The 26,584-nt window shown below is 38.9% G+C and overlaps 1 protein-coding gene across 5 annotated transcripts in view; it reads left to right on the top strand.

The window, feature by feature from the left end:
- The first annotated feature begins 3,003 nt into the window (after nucleotides 1-3,003).
- The window catches only part of adgrb3 (adhesion G protein-coupled receptor B3), a 224,991-nt gene continuing 201,410 nt past the window's right edge, over nucleotides 3,004-26,584 (top strand). The window contains exons 1-2 of one of the 5 annotated variants that reach the window (XM_088351661.1): nucleotides 3,004-3,570; nucleotides 5,828-6,602. In XM_088351661.1, the coding sequence (XP_088207787.1) occupies nucleotides 5,843-6,602 (760 nt within the window). In that variant the 5' untranslated portion in view covers nucleotides 3,004-3,570; nucleotides 5,828-5,842. The remainder of the gene's footprint in view (nucleotides 3,571-5,827; nucleotides 6,603-26,584) is intronic. The other 4 variants (XM_088351660.1, XM_088351659.1, XM_088351658.1 and 1 more) reach the window with 4 other exon arrangements.

Genomic DNA, 26,584 nt, shown 5'->3' with positions numbered 1-26,584 from the left:
TACTCAAAGATACACAATTTGCTCATAGTGAAATTGTTTTTTTTTTCATTGTTTATTCCCCCTACGGCGATATATCATCTCCGATATTTACTGGGTGTGATACTACGTCAAAAAATATGTCAAATCAATGGTGATTTCCCGGCTTGATGAGATCTGTTCTCTCTGGTGTGTCTTTTTGCGATTAAATCGTTACTCTTCAGCGTCCTGTCGGGTTTTGTGTGTTCATAAAGCGCTTTTCATAGACTGCGTGGGAAATGATCTACCCTCGATAACGTTTAAAATGGTATCGACTGGTCCTTTGTCATCGGTAGAGAAGAAGAAACAGTAAGCCTTTAAACAGGAGTGGCCCTAAAATTGACCCCAGGGGAATCCCACGATTAATTCCTAAAGAATGTACCTATTTAAATATCATTTTGTTGAATTCCACTTTGTGTAGTGATACCAACACTTCAATGTGCAACAAATACCGATGCGAAGTATCAACTAAACAATATATGACTTTCAGTCCGGAAAATAATCCAGGTTTATTTTTATTCGTACTTATTTCCAGAAAATGGATTTCTCCTGACAATAAAGTCCAGGCATGTTCCGTACCAATTTTTTTCACATGAACATATCACAAATATCACCAGATCTGATCCCAGTCGTTAAGGAAATTCCTTGCCACAAAAAATAACGTAGATATAGTAAATAACCTTTGATTCAAAACAATGACAGTATCATTTTACTGTATTATCTGGTTCCTTAGTATAACACGCCCCCTAGAGGGCAAAATATATTGTCAACACATGCCAAGACTTCTAAGATTCTACCTTACCGTGAGGTTGGAATCGACACTGATATTGATTTCTGTTACAGCGAAATAGTATTCAGAAAAGTTATCGCAACGAGCCTGATATCGATACTTGGCGTTGGCACTAAAAGTATTCGTGTATCGCCTGTAGTGTATCGCCTCGAGACAGTGCTCTTAACTAGTATTAAGCCAGATTTGGGAAACCGGATCAGGTATCAGCTTGATACTGATACACGGGATCAGTACTTAAAGCATTCAGGGCTACATTCTTCCGTCCCAATTAAAATGGCCACGAAAGAGCAGAAAAAACTGGTATTGTACCAGATTATGGAGAAAAAAAAGGTCCGGTATCGGTCTGATATCGACACATAGTATCACGACTCAAGGTATTCATTGGTTTCACCTACCCTAATTATGATGGCCACAAAATCATAGTCAAAAATTATATCACACCAGGACTTGGAGACTTAGTCGGGTTTTAGTCCGATACCAATACATGATATCAGTACTCAAGGTTTTAATTGATCACACCCTTCTACCTCACCTAAATGGCCGCAAGAGGGTATTTAAGAACTGGTATTGTACCAGATTCTGGAAACCAGGTCAGGTATCACCCTGATACTAATACATGATATCGGGACTGTACGTGTATATTAATCAAACTCTGTTATAATATGCCACAAGAGGGCAGTCAAAACCGGTATTGCACCAGGTCCTGGAGTACTGGTCGGGTATTCGTTGATACCAAAACATGGTATCTGTATTAAAGGTAATTGCCTATTGCCAATCAAAAAGACCATAAAAGGGCGGGCAATACTGGTATTTCATCATGGGTATGGTATCAGTCCGATACTGATATTTGCTGTTATCAGTCCTCAAGGGATTTATCGGTCACACCCTTAGACCCTGATAAAAATCTCTGCAAGTGGTCAATCATACCTGGTATCGCACCATATCCTGAAGATTTTCTCACATTTTAGTCTGATACAGATATATGATATCAGTATAAAGGTATTCATTGATCACACACTTCTGCCCCAATTAAAATTACCAGATCCTATAGAGACTTAGCGTGGTATCATTCTGATACTGATACTGCTTTCCACTTCTCTCTATTTTCTCACCTTCTCTCTTTTTATCTTTTATTCTCTCGTTGGATGTCTTTCTTTCTTTCTCTCTCTTTCTTTCCCCCTCTCTCACTATTTCTCTTTTTATCTCTTTTCTTTCTCTCTCTGTCTCTTTCTCTTTCTCTTTTTCTCTCTCTTTCTCTCTCTCTCTTTCTCTCTCTCTCTCATTCTCTCTCTTTTCTCTCTCTTTTTCTCTCTCTTTCTCTCTCTTTTTTTCTCTCATTTTCTCTCTCTCTCTCTCTCTCTCTTTCTCTTATTTTTTCTCGCTCTTTTTCTTTTGAATCTACTGGTCCGGCCCCTGAGAGAATGTTTGTTCTATCCTGTGGCCCTGGAGTAAAAATAAGTTTGACAAGGTCATTTAGAATAGCGCAGTCAAAACTAGTATCATACTCGATCATGAAACCCAGTTATCAGTCTGATACCGATACATGGCATCGGTCCTCATCGTATCCTCATCACTTATACTTGTTGTTTTCTCCTACCACATGCCACCTACTGGATTTATCGAGTAATTGCGCCCACAACCCACGAATAATGATTTTCTTTTCTCTTTTTTTTTCCAAGCAATTTTTATTTTAAAAATGGAAAAAATAACAGAGTCAAGATTCATCCCATTATTACTAATTCCAATTCTTCGTGAACGCCGCATGCACGGTAACGGAAGAGTTGTTGCTCTACCTGCTGGGGAATTTGGGAAATTGCCATTTTTATCAAACTTTTACACAAAATATCTTCAAAGTATAAAAACATTTTTTTCAAGACAACGACATACAAGATAAAAGTCATACTTGAGTACATAAATATAACTCCACAAATTAGGAAAGTTGTCCAATGTGCAAATCCGGAGATATGGTCCAATAAATCCAAGCAACAGACGGGAACGGATTTTATTTTGAAAATCTCCATCTTCTCGATTAAAATAACGTGAAATAATCCACGTTTGGAGGATGCTGCATGGCGCAAAGGTTTTCTGAGCATCAATGAGAAGAGTCCGGTTCTTAAGGGGGAGGACCCTTTTAAATTGGAATTAAGTGCAGTCCAAAAAGGGGAGGAAGGAGGGAGAAAGGGGTGAGGAAGAAAAAAAAAAGAATGTGTGTGCCAGACGCAGTAAGAAGTGAACGGAGACTGTGACGTGTTATTGCAGCTCCGCAAGCTAAATCGCCGTTTTTTCCTTTTTTCTTCCTCTTTTATTTCTCTTTTTTTTGTGTGTGTGTGCATCCTCACTACCCCCCCCCCCCCCCCCCATCCTAAAAAAACATCTCCCCTTCCACCCACTCTAGACGGATATCTTCGCTCGACGTGACGAGAGGATGCCGACTTGCAAATGGAATAGAAAGGCAGATTTTATTGTGAAAAAAATGAGAAAATGATTTAGTATTTTCTCCTTTTGGTGCGCGCGTGTGTTTTGAAAATCGGTGACTGTCGCTTTTTTGGAGGGGGGTTCGAGTCCGGATTGTAAAACGCATACGGATGATGAAGAGGATTGTGGATACGAGCGGGGAGAACGGAGTGTAATTTTTTTTTTGTTTTTTATTTTTTTTAAAAAATTGGCATCTTGTTGCGCCGGAGTATGGATTCACCGAAGAGACTTGATTTATAAGGATGCGTTCAAGTATGTTGGGAAAATAGCCATAGATCCCGCGGTGTAAGGTAAGATTCACATGATTGTATCTTTTTAATTCACACTTATCGGTGTTAAAGTTTTCGCATGGCTTGAAAAAAAAAAAAACCGACGCGTGCGTGTGAGCGCGCGCCTTCTGCATCCTTTCCCTCACGATTCCACGCAGACGATATGTTTATTCAGTAGCGATGATCCGCTCTTTTAAAAATCCAAACAGCACTTAAAAGTAGCACCGCATCTCCTTTCGCCTCCAGAGAGGCGATTGCTTTTGAGACCCCGGAATATAAATAAATAACCCGAGCTTGTTTCTCATGACGACCCCATTTCTCCTCCCTGGTCCCCAGGAATACTGATTTCCCCCAAACGACCCCCCCCCTCTACCCACCCACCCCCTGCACATGAATCTTTCAAAAGGATGTGGATTTAGAGCTCACAGCTGATTCCACACCCTTTGCACGGCAAACAAGTTAAAAAAAAAAGATAGAAATGAGGAGGGGTGTATTGCACATTGCACAACCCCCCCACCCATTCTTGGTGTGCGCGTGCACGGTGCCTCCACTTTTGCGCGTACACGCAACCGCTTGCAGCTGCATTGCCTGCAGGATTAAAGCAATCAGGACATGCCCCCCCACCCCCTTGTTTTTTTCTGCACGTCCCATGCACGCTACTGATAAAATTGAACCCCCTCCTCCCTAAAATGGGAAATAATGAAGTTGCGCGTGATTATTCGCACGAAAACACGAGAGCAATTGTCACTATAACATATATTACGCAACATAAGCTCACACTTTTACGTATATATTTCTGTTCTTTTTATTATTTTTGTTTTGCAGTATGACCCATTTAACTAGTCCAAATGTCTTCAACTCACCAACATGCACGCATGGCGGAAATAAATATATAACAGGAGTAACCGCAAGGTGGCAATGTTTGCACAAAGTACAGTAAGAAAGCTAGGGAACTAGTGATTGGAATTCCTGCTCTTTTTTTAGGGAACAGGCTCTTCCGGCTCCACTCACTAAAAAGAGTCGGATCAATTGGCTCACCAGCAGTTCTTAACATCTCGTTTTGCTTTTTAAAGATATAATCATGATGGAACTAGATTCAAATAGCTTTTAGTTTTTCAAAATCAGGGTAAAGTTTTACCCAATTTCAATTGTTCATACTGTGGAGTTTCTATAATCCACACGACAGAGATGACACAGCTCATATGGACCAGTCGCCCGTGCCTTCAAGGGAGAGAAAGGGAGAGAGAGGTGAGAGAAAGAGAGTATGGGGGTGGAGAAAAAGAGAGATAAGGGAGATGGAGAGAAAAAGAGAGAGAGAGATACAAGAGTGGAGAGAGAGGGAGAGAAAAGATGACAAGAGAGAGGGAGAGAGAGGGGGGAGAAATAAACGGATAGAGAGGGAAAGAGAGAAAAGCAGAGAGGGAAATAATATTTAAAGAGAGTTAGACAGAGAAAAAAGTGAAGAGAGTGGGAGAGAAATAGAAAGATAAAACATGGAGTGAGAGAGAGAAAGATGGAACGAGAAAAAAGCAGTGACAGAGGGAGAGAAAATTATGAAAAGAGAAAAAAGATGGAAAAAGAGGGAGAGAGAAAGAGAAATAAGTGGAGGGAGAGAGAAAGGGATAGAAAGATAAATAAGTGAAGATAGAGGGAGAGTGAGAGACAAAGCAAGTGAGAGATGGAAAAAGAAAAAAAGCAGAGAGAGCGACACAAAGATAAAAACGAGTGGGGAGAGAGAGAAAATATGGAAGAGAGAGAGAGAGAGACTGAGAGAGAGAGAGGCAGAGACTGAGAGAGACAGAGACTGAGAGAGAGAGAAGAGAGAGAAAAGAGAGGGGGGATGAGAGAGAGAGAAAGACAGAGAGAGGGAGAGAGAGAGAGGGAGAGACAGATCAGTATTCATTGCTTCAGTTACCTTAAGTACGTCTCTCTCTCTCTCTCTGTGTGTAGATGTGGTACACTTTGACGTCAAACTGGCGGTAGTATGTGGTAATATGTATGAGAGAGTATAGCAGTGCGTGAATGAGAGTATAGAGGTATGTGAGAGAGAGTAGAGTAGTGGGTAATGAGAGTATATTTGTACATGTTTGAGAGTATATTATAGCATGTAAAGTACTGTTTGTGCATGGGTACGACTGCGTTTGAGAGTATAGTTGTGCCTGTGTGAGAGTATGTCGTATTGTGTGAGAGTAAATAAAATTTACTTTTCATACGGTCTCTCATAAGACCGCGTTATACACAAAAAATACGTATATCAATCACTTCTCCCTCTCCACAGGCCAAATGACATAGGATGAAGGCTGTTCGAAACCTGTTGATCTATCTATTTTCCACCTATCTTCTGGTTATGTTTGGATTAACTGGCGCCCAAGATTATTGGTGTTCCACCCTGGTCAAGGGGGTCATCTATGGATCCTACTCAGTGACCGAAATGTTCCCTAAAAACTACACGAACTGTACTTGGACTCTGGAGAACCCGGACCCCACCAAATACAGCATCTACCTAAAACTCTACAAACACGACCTGAGCTGCTCCGAATATTCCTTAATGGCTTACCAATTCGACCATTACTCCCACGAGAAGATCAACGCCTTGCTCAAAGTCAACGAGTCCATCGTCTACCTGTGCGACTCGAAGAACCTTTACGTCTTTTTGCTCTACGACAAAAACTTCGCCCAGTTGAGGAGGGTCTTTCCCTCTGATTCCAACGGATTGACGCCTCCGAAACAGGACGAGGACGAGGAGGAGAAATCGGTGGTGGAGTTTTTGGTGTTGAACAAAGCCAGCCCGAGTCAGTTCGGGTGTCAGGTTCTTTGCACCTGGTTGGAAAACTGCCTGAAATTGGAGAAGGGAACGGTGGAATCGTGCGGGATCGTCTACACCAAATGTACATGTCCTCAACATTTAGGAGACGGCGAATCGGAGAGCATGCTGATGCTTAACAATGTGGTTTTGCCGCTCAACGCCCAAACGGAAGGATGTTTGTCGCCGCAACTTCAAGCCGGTCAGGTTTGCAACCTGAGTGCCGAAGTCAAACGGCCGCCCAAAGAAGGTGAGTATACCCTCAAGTTTTTGCTGTCGGATCCTTCGATTCGTGCACTTTTCTTACTTTCGAGCGCGACGGCCCCGGAAACAAAGAGCACACATAGGGTCCAGGTTTCATTTATTTCACGCAGATACGGACTGTTTGGGAATGAGTGAATTGGTCGGTTGATGTTCTTGTCATTGGAGAGCTAAAACCAAAACCTGGGATTAGATGTTTACGGTAGAGCCTCTGGAACTGATACCCAAATTAAAGCCCCAGTGTGTATTATAAAGTGACCCCTAGTTGTCTGGATTTACTTCATTTCTTCAAAATAAAACACTTGATACAATTGATAAGAAAAACACATATGTTTCTGTCTTTCTAATTTGACATCTAAGCCTGAAAGTTTAGTGTAGACAATAACAGTGAAGCCTCTGGAAGTGATACCAGAAATTTCAAGTCTCAGTGTGTATCATAACGACCCCTAGTGGTATAAAACATACGTAATTCATTGAAACACGATAGAGTCAATCAGCAAAATCGTGCACTAAATGGAGCAATTGGATGGTTGATGACCTTCTAAATGAGAAGCTAAAACCAAAAGTTTTAAAGTCTCAGAGTGTATTATAACGACCCCCAGTGGTGTAAAACTCTTTAATTTAAATTAAACACGATAGAGTAAAACAATCTGCAAAAACGAGTGCACTATCTCAAGCAATTGGATGGTTGATTGTAAAGCTAAAACCAAAAGTTGGGTGTAGACCAAGGACCGGTAACCTTTTTGAGCCATAAAAGCAAAAATGTTTTAATTCTTCTTTTGAGAGAGCCATACCATATACATATTTGACAAAATGTAACAAAATCCCAAAACTGGCTCAACAGACAAAAGCTAATTCTTCAGCACATGTTATTTCACTGTGTGATGTTTAATGATTTCATAAAATCAATGAGGTAAAAATAATACCAGAACCTGTGTCCCGTAGTGATAAAAATATACCACTTCCAATTCGTCTCCCTCCTGCAATTACTTAGGAGTGTTGAAGCTCATTTGTTGCCATTTTTTAATGATTTCACAACAAGGTGCAAGCAAAGTTATTTTGTAAAATTGTCACAAAATACAGCAAACGAGGAGACTGACTGCTCCTGAGCGAGGACAAAGGGTGCGCGCGCCCTGTGTATAGCTCCGCCTATGTCTACCGCTCACCCAATCAAATTGCTTTTGGTGCTTTACTAAAGCATTAGGGTGAAACAAAGGTTTTCCTTTAAAGTTTGTTCTGTGGCTTTTTCACATAGTGTCTCCATAATGAACATATATGGTTTAATGAGCTTCCATATAAAATATTATACAGTGATTAAGAGCCATAATGGGGTCTGTAGGTGTGAGATCTTGACTGTAAACTGTAGGTAAACTTATCTTGTGTGTGTATATATACTGGAGCGAAACTTCTTTGCATCCATGTTGTCTCGATGTTGTGGGTGTGCCAATTGGCTCTGCGTGTAGCAATATATTAAATGATTGCAATAGTTCGATTTTATCTCCGAGCCTTTTATGCTCGTAGAAAGAACCATATATGGCTCGCCAGCCACAGGTTCAGGACTCCTGGTGTAGGCTATAACATTGGAACTGCTGATAATACAAGTTGGGAGTAGACTATTACAGTGATGCCTCTGGAACTGGTACCCAGATTAAAACCCCAGGCTGTATAATATAGCAACCCCTAGTGGTATTAATTATTTCATACATTGACTTAAACCAGTATTCATTTTAATAAAAAACAACTACAGCTAACTTGAATGGTCCATTGTAGAGATGGGAATTCCGACTCTCTTAGAGAACCGGCTTTCGCATCTTTTGTCACTCCAAAGAGCCGGCTTCCAAATGGCTCTTGAGGTCTGTTTTTGTTCAATCCATATATTCCCATATGGGATGTATTATTACTTACTTATCACTTAAAAAAAAAGGGACGAAGGGGCATTAACACTTAAACTTTAACACTGTGAACACAGGAAACATACACTAAAATATTTATAAATCTTCCTAAAAAAAACTGTATTATACTTAACAAATTCAACATCAGCAACACAGAATCGCTGAAAAAAGTCAATTTTGACCAATCAAAAGAGAAAAATAGCGCCTTGAAGGGAACTGGTGTTGTGGCTAAAACCGACTCCCCTTGCAAAATCGGACTCCCCTTCGCGTATATGCTCACCAGCGCTGCGTTTCCGACAGAACGTTTGTTGTAATCGTGGTCGGTTTATTGTTTTTCACAAGGAAAATAGATTGGTGTGATTAAAACATTAAAGCGATCGTTGTGTCAGATTTCGCAGGGGAGTCGAATTTAGGCACTACTCCGGCTCTCGACTGGTAGGTAGCCGGCTCCCACTTCCAAGAGAAGGCATTTAGAGCCATTTCTTTCCCAAACGAAATGAGTCGGTTGCAGTATTCACCAATTCGCCTTTTGTCTAGTAGTAGTAAATAGTCAACTCAATTCATGTTTATTTGTGACACCCTTAATCACAAGGAGTCTCAAAGGGCTGTACCACAGACTATTATGACACCATCCCCTGATCTAAAACCTACATGAGGGCTAGGAAAAACTCAAGAACCTCAACATGAGGAAAATGAAGGGAATGGTTGTTATTTAAATACTGTATTCGTAATCGCTACCTAAACATATGATAGTGGCTATTTTGAATGGTGACATCGTCTGAAAAGACGTGACGTAAACAACTCAGGAGAGCAAAAGCACATGCAGATATAGTAACGGTAATGCCATTGTAGTCGTGCATTTAATCAACTTAATCCTGATTTTTGTCGACTTTGGTTTTAGTGGACTAGAAGAGAACCATTTCCACTGCTTTATTGTTTTTAGTTTTGGTTTATATGACACCGATTTTGGAGCAGGTGCGAGAATCCCGTCCTCCGCCGGTTGCCAAATTGAAACGATGCCATGCTCATTTCATTGTGCCGTGCCGGCCTCGCCCAGTTTCATGAAAACCGCTTTGCCAAATTGGCAGACGTGCCAATCCAGCGTCTTGCTGCTACCAAAAACGGCCCGTATTTGAGCTACTGCAAATTTCAGTTCAAGTTGTGAAATTTAACACCAGAAATTCAAGATTACATTTTTTTTCGTGTATTCTACTCGAAGAAACAAACACAAATAGTGAAAATATTTAAAAATAACAAAAACATATTTTAAGTCAATGACAGAATATAATATTTTTAGCACTATTTTAAATACTACTTAATATATTATTTATATATTTAGTGGATTAGTATATTTTCTAGGATTTTTTGGGTATTTTATAAATATATTAGTATATATATTTTCCCAGTCAAAATAAAAATAAATCATCCTTTAATCCATAAAAAAATCTACTTTTGATCATTAAAAATAGTCCAAATTTGACTTCATATAAGATTCAATTCTGATTTTTAATAAGAATAATTAAGTAAAATATAAACAAAAAACACCTAAAATATGTATTTTGAACCTTCTTGGCACCAAAAGTGTATTTTTTTGTAGTATTTCAAGTAAAGTGTAATACTTTTTATTTTTTGTATTTGTTGTATTCAAAAACATTTGATCTTGTTTCTCCACAAAATAAGAACATTCACAGTTTGAATAAGAAAATACATTACACCCAAGTATTTTTTCCCATTTTAATCATAAAAAAACGATTTAATATGCTAACTTTATACTATGGTGTCCAAGCTATGGCCTGGGGGACATTTTTTACGCCCTCCAACATTTTCCGGGGTCCAAAATGGTATAGTAGACTCATATTTGCGTTTCTTACACTCTAGTTTTAAAAATATTGTAGATAATGAAGTGAATTAGAATGTGATGCCTTTTTTGTAAGGCTTATATAAAGAGTTTATGTCAGGACCCACTTGCGTGTTGTTCACCAAAAGTTTTATTGAAAGAGAGAGGAAAGGCTGCAGCCACGATCCGGTGTTTGCCAGGCACGGGAAGCAAGTCGCTCTCGTACTCGGATTGTGATCCGAACGCGGAAGTGGATCTTCCGTAGCGAGCGATGGCAGTGTCAGGGGCGGAAAATAGGGTCGGTAGCCGGGACTGGGAGAGCAAGACGTCGTCGGGGTCGGAGACGAGTCGTAAGCCAGAACGGGAGAATAGACGTATTCGGGAACAAAAACGGGTCGTAAGCCGGGACAGGAGAGCAGACGTGGTCAGGATCAAAACAGGTTGTACCCAGAGACAAACTTGAGCAAAAACGGGCGTGGCGGGAGTCAGGGTCGAAAAAGGCTTGCCCTGTATACACGGAGATTCGTTGACAAAAGGAGAGTGACAGGATTGGATTTAAATAACAGGGAAGCCAATTTGTCAACGAGCCGCAGCTGGCGCCACATGGGCGGGGCCAATCGGGCGCCATGGCAAACGTGACAGTTTAATTTTTTTGCGGCTCCAATCATGTTTTTTGGGTCCAATATGGCTCTTTCAACATTTTTGGTTGCCAAACCTTGTTTTTTTTAAATGACGGATAAAAATGTAGGTATTTTATGGGTTTAATAGCAGTCTTCTAAAAGGGACAGTGTGTATTATTTAGCGCCTCCTAGTGGTAAAAAATACCTTCATTAACAAAAAAAAGCAATTTTAATGTAAATAATACCAAATATACCTGAACTATGATATAAACTTGCATTTATTTTAAATACACTAAAGTTAACAAAATATGTATTAATTAGACATAACATGAGTGTCAAGACCAGAACAGAGACAGGACCCACTTGCGTACGTTTCTCAGTTTTATTGGGAAGAAGGGAACGGATTGCACACACGATCCGGTGATAGCAGGTTGCTCAGAATGCGGAAGTGGGACTTCCGTGGCGAGCGTTGTCGGGAACGGACAAAAACGGGTCAGTGGCCAGGACAAGAGAGCAATAAATGTGTGCGACATCAGAAAATGGGTCGAAGCCGGGAAACAGAAGGGAGCCAAAACAGGAGTGAGTCAGGGTTGAAAAGCTTGCCTAGCCTATACTGAGGTTCGCAGATGGACTGACAACAGGTGGCAGGAAGACGGGGTTAAAATAGTGACAGGGAGCCAATCAGAGTCCGGGCAGTTGGCGCCAAAGGAGCGGGCACAGGCGCCTCGCATCAGTAAACATGACAATGAGGCTCGCTTCGGGGTAGCTGAAACAATTGTGGGCCATCTTGCTTCTATGGGGACCCCACAAAACAAACCTTGAAATAGCCACAAAAAAAAAAAAAAAATAATTGGTCAATTTGAGTCTCCATACTTTGTATTCTTCTTTAGTCTTCAGGCATTCATTTTCGGTTGCACAATACGACACAGAGAAAACCAGTAGTCAAATGCTACACACTGTCCCTTTAAGGTATCAATACAGGCAACCGTGGCAGTATTTGCTGCCCTCTAGCATCCAATTTGGGAATAAGCAACGACAAAATGAGTGGAATACATAAATGATCTACCAACTGCCAGATAATAGACAATTAAAAGCAGACTAAATTATAAATATAAATATTTTCCTCTTCACACCTGGGCGGAAGTGGCTCATCTTGGGATAAAGAGGTTGCAGGTTCGATTCCCGGCTCCTCTGAGTTATAGGTCAAAGTGTCCTTGGGCAAGACACTGAATCCCTAATGCCCCTGTTAAGCAGGTAGTTGCCTTGCATGGCTGACTCCCTATTGGTGTGTGAGTGTGTGCTTGAATGGGTAAGTGTGAAGCACATTGTAAAGCGCTTTGGAAAGTCTTGAGTTACTCGAAAAGCGGTATATAAATGCATTTACATTTACATTTACAATGACCAAACTACACTATAGGAACATATTTGGCTTTCTATCTATCTATCTATCTACCTTGGTCATATCCCTCGAGAGGGCTGACGGACAGCAAGACAAACACATACAATAACAAAGAAAAATAAAAAAGGGAACAAAACAGCAAAAACAGACAAAAACATTTTTGGAGCATGGCCAACCTAAATGCCCAAACACCCAAACAAGTTAGGCACCTCGGCACCTAAGTCGGTCATGCTTTCGTCCCTCCAGATGAGGTATGATGCAGCAGGGGTAAACCAGTGAAAACAACCATAAGAATGACAAACACATCTCCATTTTAGTAATATTCCTCCAGATAATTGGCAATACGGCTTTAATAAACATTTCGCTTATTTGCAGAAAGCAAAAAAAATCTCTTCCCCGGCAAAACATTTGACATTTTTCAGCATGTTAATATCAGCTTAAGAGCGCGGCTTATAAGCCCCCCCGCCCCCTGCCCCACTCCCTCATAAGATATTTTTCCACAAGCATCTATTTATAGTGTTGCTTGATGGGAGGTTTGAATAAATCCGTTTTCATCTGGATAACGGGGGTGACAACACGGGAAGGGGGGATGGATCAACACGCGTGGTTTTAAAAGAGCGCCGCGAAAAATCCGCCGCAGTGCCCCCTGCCCAACCCTCGGTCGGTACATGCACCCCCCCCATCCCTCGGTCGGTACGCGGTGTTGCATACACAAGGAGAGCGTTTTAAAGGTTAATGCGTGTACATATTTAGAGAGACAAAAGACAGACGTCACAGCTTGAATCGGCGACACTTTGAAAAGCAAAGTCAGGCGATGTCGAAACGGGTCCTGACTCATTCATGCTCCTTGGTTTTTACCGCCGTCATTTTTAAGCCAAAGTCAAATATCAAGTGGTGTAGCGTGGATAGTGTTGATACTTTCAGAAGTCATCTTTAATAATATTTGTTTTTGGTATGGCCTGCTAAAAAATGGCAACAATATAATAATAATATATCGTCACACTAATAGCATAAGTGTATTTTTTACTTTTTTGGTCCAAATTGAAATTTTTGCCTAAATGGGCTTCTGATAGAAAGCGGCTTTATCTACACAAGTTCCAAAGTCAGTCAACTCATCATATTTCATTTGAACAATCAACAGTGCGATATACAGTAGTAGCAATATCCATCCATCTGTTATATGCACCGCTTGTCCTCAGTGGGGTCGCAGCTATCTTCGGGCAGTGGGCAGGGGACACCCTGAACTGGTTGCCAGCCACTCGCAGGGCAAACAGAGACGGACCACTTACTCGCTCATTCACACCTAGGGACAATTTGGACCGGCCAATTAACCTTACATACATGTTATTGGAATGCCCAGAGTAAGCTCACGTAGGCAAGGGGAGAGCATGCAAACTCCACACAGGAAGGCTGGTAGCTGGATTTGAACCCATATCCTTAGAACTGTGCCGCGGACATGCTAAGCACTCAACAACCGTGCCAATTCCCCTGATCTGATCTGATCTGTGCCGCGCGTGTGCTAACCACTGCGTCGCCGTGCCGCCACATTGTAAGATGTGATCCTCAAAATTTCGGGATAAAATGTTTTTATCCCAGTGATTTATGATCTAGTATCGGTATAAACACATGCTGTCGCAAATCAATGCGGAGGTCCAGTTGATCTCTTAAAAAGCGGGATGGCGCTTTATATCGATGTTCTGTTTTAGTCCACTTTTTTTTCCCGTTTGAAATATTTTTTTTCTGTTTTTGGAAAATAAAAATAAAAACTTTTTTAATGGATGTTTTCAAAATATTTCTCTTTATTCTTATTTATATTTTCTTAAAATGTTCCCAATTTCCTTTTTTCCTTTTTGTATTTGTTTTGCTTTTAGATAAGATAAATTCTTCTTATTTTCAAAATATTTTGTTATTTTTTTTAATATATATTTTTATCTGATCTACGGATTTTTTGTTTTCAAATTATTGTTTACGTTTTACTCATTTTTTTTAATCTATCTCCATGTTTTTATATTTTTGTACTTTTGTTTCCATTTTTCTAAGTATTTACTCCTTTTTCTTTTTGTTATATATTTTTTTTATTTGAAAAAAAATTGTTTTGCTTTTAAAGTTATTTTTGACATTTTTGAATTTGTTTTCAGTATTTCAAAGTATAATTTCTTATTTTCCTTTTTTTTATAAAATCTGATTTTCAAAGTTTTCCTTCTTGAAAAAAAAACAGTTCATTTTTTTGTATTTCTTTGAAATATTTGTTTTCAGTTTTCTGGATTAATTTTTTGGGAGGGAATTTTTATTTCCTATTTAAAAGTATGTTTTTTTCAAAGCTAAATTTTCTTTTTCTTGATTTTTTTCTTCTCCGTTTCTTTTTTTATATTATGTTTTTTTTTTAAATGTATTTATTTTTGCCCGTTGAAATGTTTTTGTTTTTTGTAAACTCTCATTTTTCATTATAGTTTTTTAAATGTTTTTAAAAGTGTATTTTCCTTTTTTCAAAATATTTTCATCATTGTCTTTTTTAAATCAATATTTTTTTTATTCTATTTTTTAATTTTCATTAAAGGTGAGGTGCGTAGTTTGAAATGTCCTTAAAAAGTTTAAAGTGGAATAATTTCTATTCAGTTATGTCTTATCAATGAGCAACTACAACCAAATTACACTTGTCTTGGAAGTGGCAGCCCTCACAATCAACGTTCCTTTTTTTATTTACATTCGTCATGTCACTGTTGATAATTGTGTGGGCTTTAATTCTCTTGAGGTGTCCTTAAAAACTCTCTTGGCAAATTAGGCAGATGCTATTGTTTCAGATTTTGGTTATAAAATATTCAATTTTCCATTTTTCCTGGAAGTGGCGGGCCTCCCAGTCTACTTTCCTTTTTTTTTTTTTTTTAGTCGCCATGTTGATCATGGTTTGGGCTAAAATTATCGTTAACGTTCCTTTTTTTATTTACAGTCGTCATGTCACTGTTGATAATTGTGTGGGCTTTAATTCTCTTGAGGTGTCCTCAAAAACAAAGTCTCTTGGCAAATTAGGCAGATGTTTCAAATTTCTGTTGAAAGATCCTTCAAATTACACTTGTCCTGGAAGCGGCGGTCCTCACAGTCAACTTTCCTTTTTTTTATTTATAGTTGCCATGTCAAAAAGGAAATGGGCTAAAATTCTCTTGAGTTGTCCTTAAAAAAAGTCTCAGGCAAATTCGGCAGATGCAGTTATTTGGGATTTCGGTTCAAGATGCTCCATTTTCCAGTTGTCCAGGAAGCGGTTGCCCTCACAGTCCACTTTCTTTTTTTTTTTATTTACAGTCGCCATGTCGAAAATGGGGTGGGCTAAATTTCTCTTGAGTTGTCCTTAAAAAAAAACAGTCTCAGGGCAAATTCGGCAGATGCAGTTATTTGGGATTTCGGTTAAAAAATACTCCATTTTCCACTTGTCCTCGAAGCAGCACCCCGCACAGTCAACTTTCCTTTTTTTATTCATAGTTGCCATGTCAAAAAGGAAATGGGCTAAATTTATCTTGAGTTGTCCTTAAAAAAAAGTCTCAGGGCAAATTAGGCAGATGCAGTTATTTGGGATTTCGGTTCAAAAATACTCCATTTTCCACTAGTCCTGGAAGTGGCTGCCCTCACAGTCCACTTGCCTTTTTTATTTACAGTCACCATGTCAAAAATGTGGTTATTATTAATTTTATGATAAATTTGCTCACAAACTATAACTAAACTAGGGCCAGACTTTGTACATAGCTGATCTAGTCTAGTCTACAACTATTGTATCTTTTCTTTTCTAAATCGATGAAAAAACGAATTATACCTTCACAAATTTGGTATTTTTTGAGTAGCAGTAATAAAAAATAGTATCTACACTCCAACATTTAATTGGAAGCCCTCAAAAGTAGTCCCACAAAGCAGTTGCCTGTGTTTACTATCCATGTACAGGCTAAAAGCTTGCAATCCTTTAATTCTCTTTGAGCATCTTTCCCAAGCTGCTCCTGGCTTAGAGAAATCAAGCACTTCACTCGCTATCTCCTCATTTTGTTTCCCCCTTCGGTCCAGCGTCTCGTCGTTCGTCTCGTTCGCGGGTCGATACGTCTCGCGGCTTTTAACCGCAATACTTGTTTGTACTACGGAGTACTTGAGGCGCTAACGGAGCTTCAGAAGTTTCCTGATGAACGGCAACATCCGGTATTCAGTTCGTACGAGTGCTTGAAATCCTCGAAAGTGTTCGGATTTTAATAGTTTGTTTTTAAGGTTAGGAAAATGCATAAATGTTTGTGAAGTACTTGAAAATGCTCAAAATGGTTGCCATCACCATGTTTCTTGGCAGCCTGAATCTAGAGATCACGCAATAAATGAAGACAAATTGAAAACAAGTTCTTGAAATCTATGGCCGACACACCTGCTCAGGTGGGTTTTTTAAAATGGCGTTGTTATGTGAAGCGTCACTGCCCCCACCTGGTCGCACCCAAGAGGACAGCTCTCTTTAGAAATACGGCTCTTTTGGCTCCGCTAACTGAGAAGAACCGGCTCCCAGATGGCTCCTCAGATTTTTGTTTTTTTTTAATGATTTGATATCACTAGCAGTAAAACATTATGCACCAAATAATTTAATAATTCGTCATCTCATATGTTTTGCAAGGGATCCCTTCAAAACACATGAACTAAAAATTTAAAATATGATCATATCTACTGATAAAATTGCAAAATACAAAACAATTTGAGCTTTTTACACTCTGAACAGATTTAAAGTCCAACATAAACACAAAATCCCTGGAAATAGAAAACAATGAAATAAAAAATTTAAATGATTAGCTCTACAGTGCTCTCATCTCTCTCTCATTAGCTACACCGCTTATCCTCAGTAGGGTCGCGGGGGTGCTGGAGCCCATCCCAGCAATCATTGGGCATTGGGCAGAGGACACCCTGAACTGGTTGCCAGCCAATCGCAGGGCACACGGGGACAGACAAGTCACCCGCTCATTCACACCTAGGGACAATTTGGACCGGCCAATTCACCTGAAATGCATGTTTTTGGAATGTGGGAGGAAACCGGAGTGCCCAGAGAAAACCCACGCAAGCACGGGGAGAACATACAAACTCCGCACAGGAAGTCTGGAGCTGGATTTGAACCCACGCAGGAGGTTCCCATGACTTGAACTGTGCCGCACATGCGCTAACCACTCTCTACAGTGCTATAAAAAACAATTAAGTACAAAAACAATAACTTTTTCCAAATTAATTTCAAGTAGTTTAGACACAGATCCTCTGAAAAAAATATATAAATTAAGTAAAACAGAAAGAAAAATATTTCTAAGATTGAAATATTGAATGCATTCCGCTTCGGAGCAACCAATATGATTAAAATGTGTCCAAATTTGGCTCATTTTTCTGATTTTTATTCATACAGTCCATCTTACTTTTCCTGTCTTCCCTTTTAAACTCAATATTTCCCTAACAACTATAGAACCCTTTCCCTGTGTGTGACGTAGCATTGTTGAAGCAGAATGTCAGAATTTATGTCAGTTTATAGCAACCCATTGAGACAACAAGATCGCAGACCATCGATAGGAAGATCTCCAAATACCACAAAGTATATGCTTGCAGCCAGGGTTGGGTAGGGTTACTTTAACTGGATTACTTTCAATTACTTTTGGATTACTCCAATACCAAATATGCTAATAAAAGACAAAAGAAACTAAATATGAATACAATTACTAAATGTTGTGCAGGCTTGGGGAGTAACGGAACACATGGAACGGCAAAAATGATGTCGGCAAGCTGTTTGGATTTATTTTCATTTTGTTTCTGTCATATTTTATGCTAGTTTTGCCGGAGATCAAAGAGATCAAAGTCAGGAGAGAAAGCTTACCACGTGTTGTGAGTCATAATTTTATTCATATTTAGTTTCTTTTGTCTTTTATTAGCATATTTGGTATTGGAGTAATCCAAAAGTAATTGAAAGTAATCCAGTTAAAGTAACCCTACCCAACCCTGCTTGCAGCAAGACGACTTTATTTTCGATATCAAGGTCAACAATAATAAAAACACGTTCTGGATTATTTCCTTATGAAAATGGAAAACTTGGTCTTGAAAGTGCTTGAATTTGGCTACAAAGTAGGCGTCCGAACCCGCCATTCGGTTTCTATCGGATTTGGTGCTTTCTGATTCGTATGGTATGAAAAAAAGACGGGTTTGTTTTGATAGCGGGCTCATGAATGGCGTCTCCAAAGTAGGAAATGAATATTTCATGAGTCCACAAGGGGGGGGCCTCCCGAGCTTCTATTAGGAGAAGAATTAGGTTACAAACACAAACAAGAGTGCGGATCATCTTCGTCTCTTGAAAAATACAAACAATGGCGAGATTAAAGGGGACATGCCCTGCTGATCTTTGGGGTCATTTTTAAAATGAAAATTCCTTATTAAAAAAAGTTATTTTGGTCTACCATAAATTCCAGACTATAGAGCGCACCTGATTATCAGCTGCACCCACCACATTTCAAGAGGAAAACCGATTTTGTACTTACACAAGCCGCACCTGTATATAAGCCGCATGCGCCCACATTAAAAAAAATGTAACACAAAATGAACCCAGACCTGACTTTAAGTCTCACGATTGTAACTGAATATCCTTCATTAAAGTACACAGTCCAAAAATCACAGCCGGCTAAATGAACGTGAAATGATACCGGTACTTAAGGTTTGATGCAGACCGGCAGAGTCCGGTTCCCGTTGAAAGTAATCCAAAGAAAAAAGTGTATGTTTCCAAAGGTAAGGGTTGGAAAAATATATATCCACTATTGTCCGCCGTGTCCACAAACACTCACCTTTACCGGTCCCCACTTCCTGTCAGCCCGCGTTTGTTACGCCCCTTCTTTTTAATTCGCCCGTCCAAAACATATCAGAATAAGTGTCCAAAATAAATACAAATAAATGCATTACAAAAATATACAGTTGCAAATACATATTATACATCGTTACACATACTGTATTTACAAAGAAAGACGGTACACCGAGAGAGTTTTCAAAGCTTTATTAATAATAATATAACTTTCATCCCAAACGGTGCCTGTGACAGGTAGCAACACGCTCGCAACACAGTAAACAGGTCTGGTAAAATAACATACCGTACTTGTAAAAATCGCGGTAAACCGTCCTCATCTTCCTCCTTAAAACTGAAGCCATCAAAGTCGTCTTCCTCAGTGTCGGAAAGAAATAGTGTCGTCCCACGCTCCTGCAGCCTCACTCGCACTCTCAATTGTTGCTGGAACTTTCATCCACTCCTGATTCTGTGCCCTCCTCTCCGGCACGCAGCAGACCGACTTTTCGGGACCCGTTGGTGATGGTGGATTTTTTTTATGCTGCCTCACGCTGTCAGGATCCACTGGCAGACTTGCGAAAAAGTTGCCTTTTGCATGCGGCCAGTTTTAGTGAAGTTGCAGTCTTCCTCGGCGCACATATTCCACCAGTATAAATCTTACCTTTTGTACTCGAGCGCCGCTGGCGGCCGTTAGAAAAATTTCACAAATTGGCCGCATCACTGAAAAAGCCGCACGTTTGGGGAAAAAAGTAGCGGCTTATAGTCCGGAATTTACCGTATATTTTTTTTTTACCTTTATTTTGGATTATTGTTTTCACATTTTGGATTTCTATTCCGGCTTTTCAGAGACTTATTTTCCTGTTTTTTAAATATATATATATATTATTTGTTTTTTCAGTTTTGTCACCGTACCATGAGACGGAATGTCGTTTCCCAGGCATTTACCGCGTTTTTATCTAATGTCTGTATCTTATTTTGAAAATTACAGGATATATCCTCTTTAATCATGATAGTTTCTTCCTGTTTGATTTAATAACCAATGAGGTTACTCTCACGTCGACTTCCCTGCAATGTCGTAGGGCGAGGACGCCGTATCCCGGGGGTTTACTGTACAATCCTTTTAATGCCGTTATTCATTAAATGTCTGTATTTAATTTTGAAAGGGCTTAAAAATCACAGGATGTATCCCCTTTAATCTTGACAGTATTTTAACGTTCAATTTCATAACGGAAGAGGTTGCACTGACTTCACTGGAACATTGCAAGGCGAGGACGCCGTATCCCGAGTTTCTACTGTATAATACTTGTGTTTTATTTTGAAAATGCCGTAACAAGGGGCTAAAAAGATCGTATTCCAAATTGTAACATGAAAACGTCACAAGGTAGGACGCCGTATCCCGGGAGTCCACTGTTTGAACCCACAGTGCCTGTATTTATTTTGAAAATTACTTAACGAGGGGCCAAAAAGCATCTTTTTCCAAATTGTAGCATGAACTCGTCTTAAGGCGAGGATGCTGTATCCCGGGGGTTTACTATATAATCATTGAAAGGGCTTAAGAAAATCACAGGATATATCCCCCTTATATCATGACAGTTTGATTTCATAACAGAAGTATTTTGAACTGAATTTACTAAAACATTGCCAGGAGTCTACTGTATAATCCGCCTGTATTTTATTTTGAAAAGGGTTGAAAATAACAGGATATATCCCTTTTAATCTTGACAGTGTTAACATTCAATTTCATAACGGAAATAGTTGCACCGACCTTATTGGAGCATTGCAAGGCGTGGATTCCGTATCCTGGGGTTCTACCATATTATCATTTAATGGCTGGATTTTACTTTGAAAGGGCTAAAAATCCTTAGATAATCTCCCCTCTAATCATTATGTTTTCTTCGTGTTTAATTTAATAACCACACATACATAGACTTCACTGGAACGTCGTAAGGCAAGGACGCCTTATCCCGATGGGTGGGGGGTTGGGGGCTACTATATACTCATTTAATGCCTGCATTTTTATTTTGAAAGGTCTAACAGTCACTGGACAATATCCCCTTTAATCATGACGTTTTCTACACGTTTAATTACCATTGAGTAGCTCTTACATCGACTTCACTGAAACGTTGTAAGGCGAGGACACCATATCCTGGGGGGCCTACTACAAAATCATTTAATGCCCGAATATTATTTTGAAAGGTCAAAAATTCACTGGATATCGTCCCCTTTAAACATGACGTTTTCTTCATGTTTCATTTTAATACCATTGTGTTGCTCTGAAATCAACTTCCCTGGAACGTTTTAAGGTGAGGACACCATATCCTGGGGGTCCTACTATCTTATCATTTAATGCTTGAATTTTATTTTGAAAATCCGAACATTCACTGGTTAATGTCCCCTTTAATCATGAGTATTTCTTCACGTTTACTTTTATAACCATTGAGTTGCTCTGAAATCGACTTGGTATTTGGAACGATGTAAGGCGAAGATGCCATATCCTGGGGGTCCTACTATATAATCATTTAATGCCTGAATTTTATTTTGAAAGGGCGAACAATCCCAGGATAAAACCCCTTCTAATCATGACAGTTTCTTCACTTTTGATTTCTACCAATGTGGTTGCTCTTAGATCGACTTCACTGGAATGTTGTAAGGCGAGGATGCCATATCCTGGGGGGCCTACTTTATAATCATATGATGCCTGAATTTTATTTTGAAATGAATAACAGTCCGAGGATAATACCCCCTCTAATCATGGTGTTTTCTTCAGGTTTTATTTTAATAACTATTTGAGTTGCTCTTCCATTGGCTTCATTGGAAAGTCGTAAGGCGAGGACGCCTTATCCCGGGGGGGCTTCCTATATAATCATTTCATGCCTGAAGTTTATTTTGAAAGGTCTAACAGTCACTGGACACTATCCCCTCTAATCATGACAGTTTCTCCACGGTTAATTTCATAACCAATGCGGTTACACCTTCTGCGGAATGTCCTGCTCAGTAGACGCGATCTCGCGGAATATCGTAACGGTCGCGAGGCAGCGGGGCCTCGCGCCTCACATAGAGCTTCCTTTTATTCACTTTGGATGCGAGTCAAGTCACTCAGTAGTCACAGCGCATTATGCTCACCCGCTTTGTGGCGTTGACTCCGAGGCCATTTTAGTTCCGATTCAGCGACGGAGATCCACAAAATGTTCCAATTTAGCCTATAGAAGCGTTTGGCGGGTCGAGCTATAGAAAATGGCCGAATGATACTACCACCTCCGAGGCGACCATGAAGACGTTTCGTCTTTTTTTTTTGTACTTCGCTTTTACAGACGTGACCTCGGCTCAGCCTCCGCGCTCAATTCCGTTGAGCTGGAAAGAAAGTTGAGAGTAAAAGGAAGTCCGACGTGTTGGAGCAAGAAATAGGTTTTTTTTTCATCAAATATTTGGGGAACGCTAACCCGACCGGTTGATTGGACGACATGAGTCGGTGTGAAATGGAGAGAAGTTTTGGGGGATTGCGTTCACTTGAAATTCTCTAACTATCGTTTCAGGGTATTTGTTTTTTGGTCTCTTTTTATAGAAATGTTTTGATTCTTTTTGAATTCCCTTCCTAACATTGAGTGTAAAAGTGGTTTTCTGTTTCAAAATATTTTCCTTTATATTTTTCGAAATGCATTCTCACTTAATAAAATATTTTTGTTTCAATACTTTTTAGAAAATGCATTTTTAAAATTTGTTTTCAATTTTTCACTTTTGCTATTCTTTCTGTTTTTCTAAATATTTATTGCTTTGTTTTTTTCTGCATTTCAAAAAAAAATCTGAAATGTTTTCAGTTTATGAAAATCTATATGATACTTTCATTTTTTTTTCTTTTTAAATGTTTTAATCTGTATTTGAATTTATCTTTCTGTGTTTTCATATTTAACAACTGCTTTTAAATTGTTTTATTTTTATTTTGTTTATTTATGTTTTTCAAAACACATTATTTATCCTTTATTTTAGCTATTTTTTTATTTAGATTTCTGTTTTATTTTTTGGTTTTCTTGAAAAAATATAAAATGAAATGTCATTACAAAATATTTTCCTTTCTGTTTTAAAAAGAAAATCCTTTTTTTGTCTTTTTTTCTTTCAAAAATATTTGTTACAGTTAGATCTTGAAGAAGGGGAAATATCTTAAAATATTTTCCTTTCTGTTTTAGAAAAAAAAAAATATTCTTCTCCCCCCTAGAATTTCTGTGTTTGTTTTTCAACCCCTTTTCAAGATCTACTTTTTCAGTTAAAAAAAAAAATTAGTTTTTAAAAACGTTTTTCTTTACTTTTCCCAAAATTTCTTTTAGACACATTTTTTTGCAGTTTTTCCAATGTTTTCTTTTTTTTGACTACCTTCATTTCTGTTTTCAGCCCATTTCAAAATATTTTTCTTTTTTTTTTCTTTTTAATTTTCTTTTGTTTTTCAAAATATTTTTTTGCTGTTTGAAAAAAAAATCTATTCTCTGAATTCCTATATTGTCAAGACCAGAACGAAGACAGGACCCACTTGCGTTACGTTTCTGTTTTATTGGAAGAAAGGAAAGGGTTGCACCCACGATCCGGTGATTGCTGGGCCAGGGAAGCAGGACGCTCTGAACGCAGGAGTGGGACTTCCATGGTGATTGTGGTGTCAAGAAGGGAAAAAAACGGGTCTGTAGCCGGGACAGGAGAGCAAAATATGTGGTCGGGAACGGAAACAAGTCGAAAACTAGGAGACGAGAGGAGACGTGGTCGGGATCAAAAAACGGGTCGAAGCGGGAAACAGACGGGAGCAAAAACAGGTGGGAGTCAGGGTCGAGAAAGCTTGCCTTAAGTACACTGAGGTTCGCAGACGGACTGACAACATTTGACAGATAGACGTAGGTTTAAACAGTGACAGGGAGCCAATCAGAGTCCGAGGCAGTCGGCCCCAAAGGAGCGGGCACAGGTGCATCACATCGGTAATCATGACATATATATATATATATATAGATATATGTATAATTTCATTTTATATATAAATATATCCATGCTTTTTTTATATATAATTATATTATTTTTGTAAACTTTTTTTTTTTTTTATTGGGTTCACTTACTATGCAAATAGCAGGGTTAACTTTCCCTCTCCGATATGGTCTTTATACCCGAGGAGTCACATTTTGGCAAAAATAATTTTCTCCGTGACTAAATCTCGGTTGGAAAACACACCTTGCCCTTCCTCTGTCGCCACAAAAGACACAATAGTAAATTTCCATTTGTAATTGCTCATCTTGCGCCAACGTCACAGGCTCTATTTTGCAATTTATGAGTGGAAGATAAGTGGACTTGGCCAATCAAAGGCAGCCACCGTTTCTTTTTTTTCCCCACATGAAAAAGACTTCTATATGAATACAAACAAAAGTAATGAGTCTCTGTAGACGAAGACCACCCTCTTATCCTTTTATTATACAAATTGGAGGGTTTTTATTTTCTGATCATGCGCATAATTTAACCCCAAAAAGTCGGTTCCGACACAATGAAGGTTACACGCCGAATCTGTTTCCGATCGAGTTAGTGGGAAATACCAGAATTAAAGAGCACTATTGTCTAAATTGTCGTTATATACATCTTTGTTGTCCCGTTACAATATACAATATCACGACAAATTCAATTTGTTAAGTTCTAGCACCCTCTGGTGGCTGAAAGTTGGTATCTCAGGTAGTATTCTTGGAAATTGTAATAATAATTGTCTTTGTATTCGATTTTAAAAATAACAACGTATTCCATCTGCCGTAACGAGGGGCGAAAAAACATCATACTCTACGTTTTAACGTGGGAATGTCGTAAGCTAGTACTGTTAAAGCCATATGGTGAAAAAAATGATGTGTGGAAAATGCCGAAAAACATAGTGTTGTCTGTCGCAATGAGACAATATTGTAGGCTCGGGAAAATGCCGTAAACAAATGACTGGAAAAACATCGTATTCTACATTTTAGTGTGGACGTATTATAAGTTCCTGTTGTTATTGTATGGTAGACCAACTGCTGGGTAAAAAAAATGCTGTAAAACATCGTAGTTTACATAGAAACGTAAAAATATAGTACACTCAGTTTAAAGTGTGGCGTGGAAAATGCCTGAACAAGGGCCAAAAAAACATCATATTCTACATTGCAATGTTGAAATATGGTGAGCTAGTGATGTCGGTTCCGTTTGGTAGACATAATGCTGTAAAAAATGCAGAAAAACATAGTATTCTACATAGTAACATGAAAATACCGTACGCTCAGTAAGCCGTGTGGTGGGCAAATTGCCATTACGAGGAGCCAAAAAAATATAGTTTTCTACATTGCAAGGTTGGAATATCGCAAGATTTTGTTGTTGAATCCATATGGTAGACGGAATGCTGTAAAATATGCTGAAAAAACATTGCACTCTTCATTGTAACATGAAAATATCGTACACTCTGTTCCCTGTGTTTTTGATGTCATATTGTGGGGGAAATGCCGTAAGGAGGGGCCGAAAAAACGTCAACATTGTAAGGTTGAAATATTGTAAGATAGTGCTGTTGATGTTGTATGGTAGACAAATGCTGTAACAAATGCTAAAAAAAACATCCTATTTTACATGTTAACATGAAAATATCGGACGCTCAGTCCCTCTTGTTTTTTATGTTGTATGGAGGAGGGGCCCCAAAAACACCGGATTCAACATTGTAAGGTTGAAATATAAGATAGTCTTTTTGATGTTGTATGGTCGACAAATGCTGTAAAAAAGGAGAAAAAACATTGTATTTTACATGGTAACATGAAAATATCGTATGCTCGGATCCCTATGTTTTTGATGTCATATAATGGGGAAAATGCTGTGAGGAGGGGCGCCAAAAACATCAGATTCAACATTGCAAGGTTGAAATATCGTAAGATAGTGTTGTTGATGTTGTATGGTAGAAAAATACTCTAAAAATTCAAAAAAAAACATTGTATTCTACATGGTAACATGAATATATCGTACACTCTGTTCCCTGTGTTTTTGATGTCGTATGGTGGGGAAAATGCCATAAAGAGAGGCCGAAAAAACATTGGATTCAACATTGTAAGGTTGAAATATCGTAAGATAGTCTTTTTGATGTTGTATGGTCGACAAATGCTGTAAAAATGTAAAAACAACGTATTTTACATGGTAACATGAAAATGTCGTACACTCGGTTCCCTGTGTTTTTGATGTCGAATGCTGGGGAAAATGCTGTAAGGAGGGGCTCCAAAAACATCGGATTCAACATTGTAAGGTTGAAATATCGTAAGATAGTGTTGTTAATGTAGTATGATAGAAAAATGCTGTAAAAAAAGGAAAAAAAAAACATCGTATTCTACATGGTAACATGAAAATACCGTACACTTAGTTCTCTCTGTTTTTGATGTCCTATGGTGGGAAAAATGCTGTAAGGAGGG

The sequence above is a fragment of the Urocampus carinirostris genome, chromosome 13, assembly GCF_059441175.1.
Source record: "Urocampus carinirostris isolate Australia breed hairy pipefish chromosome 13, RoL_Ucar_1.0, whole genome shotgun sequence".
In the NCBI taxonomy this organism is placed as follows: domain Eukaryota; kingdom Metazoa; phylum Chordata; class Actinopteri; order Syngnathiformes; family Syngnathidae; genus Urocampus; species Urocampus carinirostris.
The sequence above is the reverse complement of the archived record's forward strand: the minus strand, read 5'-3'. Positions and strand labels throughout refer to the sequence as shown.